The sequence below is a fragment of the Zalophus californianus genome, chromosome 13 (genome assembly GCF_009762305.2).
Source record: "Zalophus californianus isolate mZalCal1 chromosome 13, mZalCal1.pri.v2, whole genome shotgun sequence".
In the NCBI taxonomy this organism is placed as follows: domain Eukaryota; kingdom Metazoa; phylum Chordata; class Mammalia; order Carnivora; family Otariidae; genus Zalophus; species Zalophus californianus.
The window spans coordinates 679,053-689,791 of NC_045607.1; the positions used below are offsets into that span (position 1 = coordinate 679,053).

The 10,739-nt window shown below is 63.4% G+C and overlaps 1 protein-coding gene across 1 annotated transcript; it reads left to right on the plus strand.

Moving 5' to 3' along the window:
- Nucleotides 1–151: 151 nt before the first annotated feature.
- TPRN (taperin) lies at nucleotides 152–10,687 on the plus strand. Its single transcript, XM_027615898.2, has 4 exons — nucleotides 152–4,256; nucleotides 9,628–9,880; nucleotides 9,960–10,066; nucleotides 10,178–10,687. Exons 1-4 carry the CDS (start codon nucleotides 2,400–2,402, stop codon nucleotides 10,238–10,240), a joined length of 2,280 nt encoding a protein of 759 aa, XP_027471699.2. The 5' UTR covers nucleotides 152–2,399; the 3' UTR covers nucleotides 10,241–10,687.
- Nucleotides 10,688–10,739: the final 52 nt, after the last annotated feature.

Sequence of the window (10,739 nt, forward strand, 5' to 3'; positions counted from 1 at the left end):
ATGTACAGTGGTTGCCTGAGCTCTTAAGGGTGAAATCAGATGAATGCTGAGATGCTCCCCCCTGTGTCATGTAGCTGGTTACAAAGCTGACTGTGGGAGACTGGAATGTACTAGAGCTTCATTGGTGGATGGGGGCATTCCCTCGGAGAAGCCTGTCTTCCTGCCCGGGGAGCCAGGGTGAAGACAACATAGGGTAGGCCTGTGTTGAGGCACTGCTGAATAGTTTGTGTGACATCAGAGCCTTGTCTTCCTGCCAGTGTGTGGTCTTTATAGGCCTTGCTGTGGAGCAGGGGTCAACAAACTCTGGCCTGAGGCATGTTTTTGTACTGCCCATTAGCTGAGAGTGATTTTTTACATTTTCAAAGGGTTATAAAAACAAAGACCATGTGACAGCAAGTGAATGTGGCTTGCATTTGGCACTCTTGGCCTTTTGGGTCAAATCATTCTTTGATTGGGGTGGGTGGTGGTGCTGTTCTGAGCATTGTAGAATGTTTAGCAGCATCCCTGTCCTCTACTCGCTAGACGCCAGGAGCACCCCTCACTTGTGACAAGCAGAAGTGTCTCCATACACTAACAAGTCTGGGAGACAAAGCTGTCCCTGGTGAGAACTGCCTAAAAATAAAATATTTACTGTCTGGCCCTTTACAGAACAGATATGCAGACCTTTATTTTAGTGAAGCAGCTTTGTGACCCTCTGCCTAGAATGGATGCTGCATGGCCTGAGCCATTGAGATTCTTGCATTGGAGACTGGTCTGGTTTGTCCCACAGCTACAACCCAGGATTGGCATAATTTGTGTCAAAATCAGATAGAAGATGAACATTGCCGGTGGGTTTCCTTTATTTTTTATTTTTATTATTTAAAGTTCGTTTACATAATCTCTACAGCCAACGTGGGGCTCGAACTCAGGACCCCGAGATCAAGAGTCACATACTTCTCTGACTGAGCCAGCCAGGCACCCTGGGAGTGGGTTTTCTTTTAATGTTATTTTTAGGTTGCATGTTTTGTTGTATCCTGTTTTATTTTGTAGTTCAGAATTGAGTGATCCTGTTGCTATAGAAGTGATGAGCATAAGAAGGCTTAGTTTCCTTCGGAAAAGTGATTTGACCAGAGTCCTGAAAAGGAGACACTTGACCTCTGGAAGGCTGAAATCCAGTTTATTTTCTTGGCTTAGTAGAGTGGAAAGGAGTAAGTCAATGTTAAAGTAGTTGTAGTGCAGACCACTATGGGACCTGGAAGCTGGGAAGGGCACCCCAGGTTGAAACCTGCCCGCAGCCTATGTGGAGCCCCAGGTGTCCTTGGAGCCCTGTCCCTGAAAGGGAGTGTCCCACTCCTTGAAAGGTGAGTGCCATTACTGAGCAAGTGCTGAGGGCAGGAGAGGTGAGGGGAAGGCAGGTAGCATCCCTCTGTGTCCATGCCCCCTAATCTCATCTCCCCTTGGCTTCACTGGGCCTCAAAAGTGTGGTGGGTGCTGGGAGTGAGCTTCTTCACAGCAAGGGCAAGAAAGCTGGGCCCTTAAGGTCACTGGCACCCCTACTAGCCTTGGGATGGGGGAAGTTCAGAAGATGAAAGAGGAGTGTGGGGAGGCAACAGGGTGGAATGCACAGCCTGGCTTTCGTGGCTGTCTGCATTGGAGAGCTTTCTCTGTGCCTCCTCACAGCTTCTGCACTCCTGTTCCTGCTCAATGGGCCCTGGATGGCAAAGTGTGGGGTAGGGCTTCTGCCACTTGTGTGAACAACAGAGTGAGTTCTGGGGGCTGGCAAAAGTTAGGGGTTCCTGAGAAGCAATTCCTCAGCACTGTGTGGGGCTCCAGCATTAGCCTCTCCAAGTCCTGCAGAGGACCTAGGACCACAGGTGGGCAGTCCCTGAACCAGCGGGGACAGCTTTCCAGTCCTGGGCAGGCTCTTCTTCCACTGCGTTCTGAGCGTCAGGAACAGGTGGACTGGGTGCTGGCACGACGAGGAAGGACCGAGCCCAGCCAAGGTCACCCACCTAGTTGCGCCCAGGGGCCCGTCTGGCGTTGCCGGCCTGGACCTAGCCCCGCCGGGCTCCGCCCTCCGGTCCTCGCAGGCCAATGGCGCAGAGGCGGAAGTGGGGCCGCCAATGAGCGGCGAGGGGTCGGAGGCGCGTCCAGGAGGGCCGTCCCCAATGGAAACCGGCTCGGAGACTGGCGCTCTCCAGCTAGGCGCCCCGGGAAAGAGAGGTCAGGGAGAGCAGTCTCCAATCAGCGCGGCCGGCCGTTCTCTTCTGCCATAGGTGGGGCCGCGGGACGCGGGGCGGGTCCGAGCCGACCCCTCCCCAATAGACGGGGGCCGGGGGGCGTGGCCGCGGCGCTAAGGCCGGCGGCTGGCGGCTACCGCAGTTCCCCGCGCACGCTGGCTCCGGCGCTCGCTCCACAGCATGGCCGGCCTGGGGCGGCCGGGCCCGGGGCCTCGCGCCGCGCTGCCCGCCTGGAAACGGGAGATCTTGGAGCGGAAGCGGGCCAAGCTGGCCGCCTTGGGCGCGGGCGCGGCACCCGAGACTGGGGCCGAGGCGGGCGCGGCGGAGACCTCGGAGCCGGCGGCCGAGCGGCTCGTGCTGGCCGAGAGCCTGGGCCCGCTGCGCGAGAACCCGTTCATGCGGCTCGAATCGGAGCGGCGGCGCGGGACGCGGCGCGGAGGGGGCGAGGGGCCGGCGGGGGCGCGGCCGGTGCAGCAGCTGCTGGAGCTGTACCGCCGCGTGCCGGGCGTGCGCACCATCCACGCCGACAACATCCTCATCATCGAGTCGGCACCGGGCTTCCCGCCCGCTGGCCCCGGCCCGGGCCCTGGCCCGGCCGCCCGCATCCGCGCCGCTGAGGTGCTCGTGTACGAGGCGCCGCCGCCGCCGCCGCCGCCGCCGCCGCCGCCGCCGCCGCCGCCGCCGCCGCCCGGGCGCGTCAGCCGCCTGCTCCAGAAATTCGACGTTCTGGCCGCGCCGGTCCGCCGCAGGAGCCCGGAGCGCGGACGTACCCCGCCGCCGCAGCCACCGCCTGCTCCCGGCCCCGCCGCCCCGCGCGTGGGTGAGGGCGCCGCCTGCTTCGAGCCTGAGCGCGGTGCTACAGGCCCTGGGGCGCGGCGCAGCGACTTCCTGCAGAAGACCGGCAGCAACTCCTTCACCGTCCACCCTCGGGGCCTGCACCGCAGCGCTGGCCCTCGCCCGCTCCCCAACGAGCCTGCAGCCCCCGAGTTCCGAGCCGGCACTGCCAACGGCCTCGCGGGCTCTGCGCCTGGGCCGGGCGAGTGGAAGCCAAAGGTGGAGTCGGGGGAGGCCCCGGTCCACCCGCCCCCCAGCCCCGGGATCCCCAGTGCCACTCCAGCCGCGTCCCTGGCCTTGCCCACATCCAGCCCTTCCAGTGCCACTCCCAGCCAGCGCCAGTGGGTCTCCGCGGCCACCAGCGCCAATGACTCCTTTGAGATACGGCCGGCCTCCAAGCCAGACATGGATAGGATCCCTGCTGGGGACCTCCAGGCCCGGGCCCTGGCCAGCCTCCGTGTGAACTCGCGAAACTCCTTCCTGTTCATCCCCAAGCGCAAAGACTCTGGGGCCCCTCCTCCTGAAGGGAGGCAGGCTAGGGGGCTGCCAGAGAGAGAGGTTGGCTGGGCCCCCCAAAGCCTGGAGCTCGAAGCCCAGCTGGTGCCTGGGAGGGATAGCGTGCCTGCGGGAGGGAGGAGCCCCTTGGGGGTGGAGGAGGGGGCCTCCCCCAGGCCAGCTACTGCCCTCGTGGACCAAGCTGTTCGGCAGCAGCGGCTGTCCTCACCATTCCTGTGTGCGCCGGCTGCTGCCGAAGCTAAGCCTGCCCAGGGCCTCGGGGTTCCCAGCTTGGCCAAGAACGGCAGGGAGCCTGGGAGCCCAGGGTTGCCTGTTACCTTCATTGATGAGGTGGACTCAGAGGATGAGGTCCCCCAAGAAGCCAAACTGCACTGCTCCGGAGCTGGTGGGCCTCCTTGGTACCACCCGCACCCCACTGGGCCTGGGCACCAGTCAGGGCGCCAGCACCGAGGTGGCAACACCTTCACTGTGGTGCCCAAGAGGAAACCAGGGTCCCTGCAGACCAATGGGGAGCCCAGGCCACAGGAGGCTGAGGAGGAGGAGGCAGGCAGCTTGTCAGATCCCCCTGCCGCCCTGGGAACCACATTGAAGAAGCGCTATCCCACCGTGCACGAGATTGAGGTGATTGGTGGCTACCTGGCTCTAGAGAAGTCCTGCCTCACCAAGGCTGGCTCCTCGAGAAAGAAGGTCAGTGGGGGGAGCAGGGGGGAGAGCCACTGGGTGGGAGGGAGTAAAGGTGACGGGCCACAGAGCTGTGGGTCTAGCATGTGCCCGCTTCCTGGGGCACTGGGCTTGGCTGGAGGGTGGCTTGGGGGATGGCTTCTGTGTGGACCAGAGGAGACCCTGGACTGGGTGGCCACTCGGGCTTCAGGAGGGCCTGAGCTGGGGAGGGGGGATCCCTGGTTTGGGCTCTAGTAGAGCCTTAATGGCCCAGAGGGGACAGTTTGCTTCAGGTGTGCTGTGTCAGGCTGTGGGGAGGTCAGTCCAGCCAGCACCATGGCTGCCGTTCTGTTCCTGCGGCTGCATCTGGAATTGCTGGGGCACACCTGTCTCATCGTGGGTCCAACTGGAACAAGTAGTTCTGGGCCTCTTGGTGCCACACTGGCCCTGGCTTTTTGGTCTTCTGGAGTCCTGGCCTGTGTGGGTCGCAGGTGCCAGGACAGAAGTGGGAAGGCACAGGAGGCCTGTGATTTGGGTGTGGTCAGATCCCTACCCCACTGTCAGCCCAGGGGTGCAGCACTGGGAACCATTCTGTGGGAGGCTGTCAACTGCCCCAGAAGGCATGTTGGCCTGGAGCTCAGCAGGACCTGGCTTCATGCAAGTGTTTCTTGAACTCCTAGTGTGTGCCAGGCCTGGGGTGTGATGCTGGAAGCAGTGTAGACTCTCCCCCTCACTGGGGAGGATGGGCTTCAGGCAGAGACCCAGCTGCAGGACCAGGAGCCCTGCTGGAACCTTAATCCCCATCTGCCCAGTGGCCTGGAACCCTCTGGGCACAAGAAAACGTTCCTCAGATTCTTCCTGGTCATTCTAGCGTCTGGGTCCGGCCCAGGGGCAAATTCCAAAGCCAGCCCCACCTGACCCCCATCAGCGGACACGGGGCAGATGTGCCTTCCCCTGGAACTGAGATGGCGCCTGGCAGGCTTCTCCGTTGGCTCACCCTTGAAGCTACCTTTGCCACTACCCTCAAGTTCCTTGGGGCGATGGGGGTGGTGATGTGCTTTGTGTCACCAAAGGCCCCCCCCCGTCGGTGGTGCCTGCTGGTTGTCTAGTCACGTGAGCCGCCACCTCCCTCTGTTTGCCGTGGGGTGGCCTTGCACTGCTCTTCCTCCGTGTGTCCTTTCCTCCTGCTTGGGTGAGGGCGTTGGTGCTCCCGCCCACTCCATCTGCTGGGACGGGCATCCACACCCACCTGCCCTTGCACTTCCGGCGGGTCCATCTTGCCTGCCTGACCTTGACTCACCCTCTCTCTAGTGCTATGGGCCGCAGCCCCCTCCCACCCTTGCTCCTGCCCTTGCCGTGGCCCTCAGCCCTACCTCCCCACTCCTGCTCCCTGACTGTTGACCCTGAATTGGGAGGCAGTACCTTTCCATGCTGGCCCCAAGAAGCGGAGGTGGTAACGGCCCCCCACTTTGTGGATGAGGAACCTAAGGATGGCTGGAGGTCATGGGGCAGGAATTGAGTGCTAGTTCCTGTTTCTAGAGCCCCTACTCTTTCCTCCCCCCGCTGGGGAAAGCACTGTGGGGGTCACTTGTGGCAGGGTTGGGGTGAGAAGGACGGGAGGAGGTGATGGGAGGAAGCAGGCCCTGGCCCAGCGTGGAGAGCAGTTCAGACCAACCTGGCCCTGATCTCTATGCCAGCCTGAGGGCGTTGGGGGTCCAGATGGATGGCCTGGCAGGGCCAAGCGGCCAAGCTAGCCCTTGCCAGAGCAGCACAATCTATCGGAGGTGACTTCCGGCTTGTGAGCACTGCCCCACCCCCCGCGCCAGCTGCCCTGCCCAGGAGGAGCCAGAACTCCTGTCGCGTGGGGCAGAGGCGTGGGTGCGCCCGGCCTTCAGAGCCGTCTGCGTCCCCTGGAGAGCCTCCTGACTGTAGCCCCTGGGCATTGCTCCCACTGCTCCTCGAGACCCTGGGCTGCTGGAGCACTCCAGCCAGCCTGTGGTTTGGATCATTGTCCTGCTCACCCCCCTCCCGACGGGGGACCTTGGGGCCCACCGCTCACCTTGACCCCTGCACGGCTGGCTGACTGGGGTGCTGGTGGGAGGGGCTGGGGCCTTTCCCAGGCGGCCGGTGAGGTATGGCTCTCCCGGGCAGCCTGCCCCTGAGCCGGCAGGTCTGTGTGCCTCGGAGGGCTAGAGCCCTGTCCAGGGTGGTGGGGGCGCCCAGCTGGACAGTGTGACCTGGGAGGCCTGCCTGGGGGGACCTGTCCCCACTTGGTTGTCTCTGGGCAGGATTGCAGATGTCCCATCTGCCCCTCTCCTGACAGCCAGGCAGGGGCTGGCTGCTGTGGGGCATGGTTGCCATGCCCCGTCTCACCTCTGCCCCGGCCCCCAGGCGGTGGTTGGTGGGACTCTCCGGCCGCTCTCCTCACCCGCCTCCCGCAGGGTTGTTGGGTTGGTGCTGTGGGCCTCTCCCCTTTGTGAGGTGCCGCCTGGCCAGGCTCCTGCACGTCTGAGGAACTCCTTCCCCTCCCCTTTGCCCTCCTCACTGCTTACGTGCTGGTTCTCTGCGCAGCCTGAGTGTGTCAGCGTCCCCAGAGCTCAGTCAGCGACACCCTTGGCCATCTGCCCTCACCCGTGGTGTAAGCGCCACCCCGACACCCCAGTTTTGCCGGCCGGGTCGTGGCCCTCGGCCTCGCTCCAGCGCTTGGAGCTGTGGTGCAGTTATAGCTGCCCTCGGGGGCCTGCTTCCCCACCCGCTCTTCCGCACCCTCCCACCTCCAGGCGTCCTGGCTGTGTCTCCTCTCTGCCCCCCCTTCCCGCCCTTCCCACTCCCCCAGGTCTTCTGCAGGTGCCTCCCGCCCCCATGTGGGCTCTCTAAAGCCCGGTGCCATGAGAGCAGGCTGGACCCTGCTCCACCAGCGTCCCCACTGGCAGAGGGTCTGCCCTGGGCTGGTGCTGCACTTGACTGGGGGCATCAGGAAACAGCTGTGGGAGCTGTGGCAGAGGCTGTGTGGGGTGGTCCTGTGGTCCTTACAGCAGACTAAGTAGGGGATGGGAGCGAGGGCTGGGCGGGGGCTCACCACCAGCACGGGCTGGTTGAACCCAGCTCCCAGACCAGAGTCCAGGCTGGACGCCCTTCAGTAACCCAAACTGGGTGTGCGCAGGTGGGGCAGGGTGAGGGGGGCAAAGGGCATGTGGGAGCTGGGAGGTGGGCCAAGCCAGGAAACACCTGCCGGCTACGCTTGGCGCAGCGGGCAAAGTCCACCCCTCCCCCCCCAGCCAGGTGTGCACGAGTGCCAGCCCCTGGCCACTCCCGGCTCGTCTGCCCAGGGCTAGAGGCTGGCCCCTTCCCAGCAGTGTTCGTCACAGGGTGTCCTGTGACCCAGAGACCTGCACCCACAAGGCCTGTGAGCCCCACCGGGCTGTAGAGTGTGGGCACTGAACGGGAGGTGGGGTGTGACCCAAGCCCGGGGCCGCAGCTGGGCGCAGACAGTGGCCTGGGAGCACCGCCCCGCCCCTGCCTGGCCAGGCCGTGCCAGGCTCAGTGCCCCATGTCTGCCCAGCCCCCTCAGCCTCCCCACTAGGAGCTGGTCATGTGGACTGATGAGGGCACGCTAATCTGGCAGGTCCCTGGCAGCCAGCCCTTCCTTTGTCTTCAGTGGTGGGGGATGGGCCTGGAGGGCCCGGGGTCGTTGAGAACAATGCCGTGGACCCAGGGGTGACTGGAAGCCCTGTTCACTGTGGGGCCTTGGGGCAGGGGGAGGCCCCTGGGTTGGCAGTCCCATCCTGCTTGGGCTTCTGTCCTGCTAGGCCTGGGGGGGCAGGGGCAGCTGGAGGGCTGGGGCGGGCCTGTGTGGGGGCAGGGCCGCGCAGGTGGGGACCGTGGGCCTTCAAGTGACAGGAACAAGTATTTTGCTCTTGGTTTTGCCTGACTCAGGTGGTCTGCACCTGCCTGCTCTTATCCGTGACCACTCATATGTACAGCCGGCCGGGGCCTGGGCCTGAGATTTGCCCAGCGGATGTCTGTGTGTGCACCATGCTGAGATGGGGATGCCCACGGCCGTGGGGGCCGTGTGTGCACGGGTGGTTGTGGGAGGAGCACGGTAGGGTGCCAGGAACAGGTGCCCTTGTTTCTGAATAGTGGCTCAGCCTGGAATTGCCCTCTGAGACTAGTGCCGGGGGGTCCCTCTGCTGCCCCCAGGCCCCATGGTGCTTTGCCTGGGGGCCCAGCTCCTGACTCCGGCTCCTTCCAAGGAAGAAGGAGGAACTTGAGCCGGCTGCTGGTGTCCTGTGCTCGGGAGTTTAATGTTTCGAGCTCCCGTAGGGCTGCTCCCATCTGCTGCAGGCTGGTGGCTCTCAGATTCATTACCAACCTGCCGGGCCTGGCTGAGCCCTGCTGAGCAAGCCTGGGGGGCCTGTGGCTGGGGAGGGGAGTCCTGCGTCAAGGAGGGTGAGGGTCTGCCTGCAGTCCTGCTCGTTCCTGACCCCGCTTCCTCTCAGAACCAGCAGCCTGCTGGACTCTGAGGCCGTTGGGAGAGGAGAGGATTTGCTCAGGCATGAGATTCTGTAGCCTGCAGAGTGGACAGGGTGGACTCGGGCCACATGGGTAGTCCAGGTGGGAGGAAAGGGCCCCCACAACCCCCACTGGGAGCAGCTTTGCTCTAACGCTGACTCAGTCTGTAAAACAGGGTGATGGCCCTTGGTGCCACCTTCCTGGGGCTTAGGTGTGCCAGCCACCCTGCTTTGTCACCTTGTGGTGACCCTGGGGCTTGGGTGTGCCTGGTCCTTGCCCAGCAGTGGTGTCCATGCTGAGCTGTGCAGACAGCCTCATTCAGGTGGCTAGCCAGCCAAGATGTGAACTCAGTCCTGGAGAGAGGCCCCAGCTGACAGCAGAACTGCTGGTAGCTAAGAAGGTAGGGCCTCCCAGTATGTGGGCCCCCCAAAGTACGGTCCACCTGGACCCTGCTCCTGCCCTGGAGCTGCCACAGAAGCTTCTGGAGACCCTGAGGCTTTGGGCTCCTGCTGGCTTCGATCTGGTCCTGGGAGGGGTAGGCTACTCGAGGTGACTCGACCCTGGGCCCGGGGTGGGAGGCGATGGGTGGGGCCTGGGATGCAGGTGTTTAGACACACTGGCCCTGGGTTGCCCTGGGCATCCAGACCCAGTCTTCCTGGGGTCCTTCTGGCCCCGGGCCTACAGGGTACAGGTAAAGGAGTTGTCTCTGATGAGGGGCAGCTCCTTCACCTTTCAGCTCCTGAAGGGTTGATGGCCTGCTGTGCTACCTGCCTGGGCCCGACAACCCCTACCATGTTCTTCGGGGTCACTGGGCCCACCTCGGTCGGGCTCAAGTCCCGCTGGTGGCTAGGCAGCAGGGCCCCGCTGATGTGCCTCCTGCCCGTAGATGAAGATCTCCTTCAATGACAAGCGCCTGCAGACCACGTTTGAGTACCCTCCTGAGAGCTCCCTGGTGCAGGAGGAAGAGGCTGAGGCCCAGGAGGGGGCGGAGGAGGCCGAGGAGGCCGAGGAGGCCGAGGAGGAGGAGGAGTCCAGCTCAGAGGGGGTGGTGGAGAAGCCCTTTGTGCTCTTCCTGCCCCGAGCCACTTTTGTGAACAATGTGGGGCCTGAGAGCCCTCATCTGCCGGACGGTAGCTCAGGTGAGTGCCCGCCTGTTGGAACGGGTGGCCCAGTGGGTCGCCGGGCCACACATCCACACGTGTGCCTCCCGGCTCACAGGCCTGTCCAGCTACACTCCAAAGCACTCCATGGCCTTCGGTAAATGGCAGGCGCAGACGCTGGAGCAGGCTCCACGTGAGGCAGAGCCCGCACCAAAGGAGGTCATGGTGAGTAGGGACGGGACTAGCAGGGGAGACACGGGACATGGGGTGGGGGGTGGGGTGGGTCTCTAACGCCTGGATGAACCCATCCGCTCCCTCTGTGTCTCTCTCTCTCAGCTCACCCCTGCCAGTCAGAACGACCTCTCAGACTTCCGCAGCGAGCCAGCTCTCTATTTCTGACCGTGGCCCTGCCAGGACGGCCAAGGCTGAGCCCTGGGAGCTGGGCAGTGCCCAGGAGCCCTGCCCTGTTCTGCACCCCCCTTCTGCCCTGCCAGGCTCTGCCCTGCCATATCCCACTCTCCCTTCCTGGGGCCTCACAGCTGTGCTGGTGCTCGGCCTGAGCCTAGGGCCCTGGGGGCTCCTGCCTCCCCTGGGGCTGAGTCTTGCTCTCCAGCCCTGATTTGGGGGCACTGCCTATGGAGGACGGACAGGGTCCTGCTGGACACCATGCCCGGCAGCTGTCCGATGTGTGTGAAGGGCCAGCTGGGCTGCCTGTCCTCTGTGGGGCTTCAAGCCATTCCCAGCCCGTACACCCCAGCAGCAGACCTCAACCCACCCACTCCCTTTGTGGCGAATGGCAAGTCTTTTCTTGCGTTTGATGACGGATTCAATAAATAGCACTGGACAAGGCCACTTCTGCCTTACTGTGTGCTCCTTGGCTGGAGAAGCAGGGAGCAGG

Bases quoted from the DNA above. Each gene is read 5' to 3' on its own strand.
- TPRN (XM_027615898.2), top strand. From the start codon at position 2,400: ATGGCCGGCCTGGGGCGGCCGGGCCCGGGGCCTCGCGCCGCGCTGCCC. The intron at 4,257-9,627 runs GTCAGTGGGGGG...TCCTGCCCGTAG, and splicing joins CTGGCTCCTCGAGAAAGAAG to ATGAAGATCTCCTTCAATGA. The intron at 10,067-10,177 runs GTGAGTAGGGAC...TCTCTCTCTCAG, and splicing joins CCGCACCAAAGGAGGTCATG to CTCACCCCTGCCAGTCAGAA.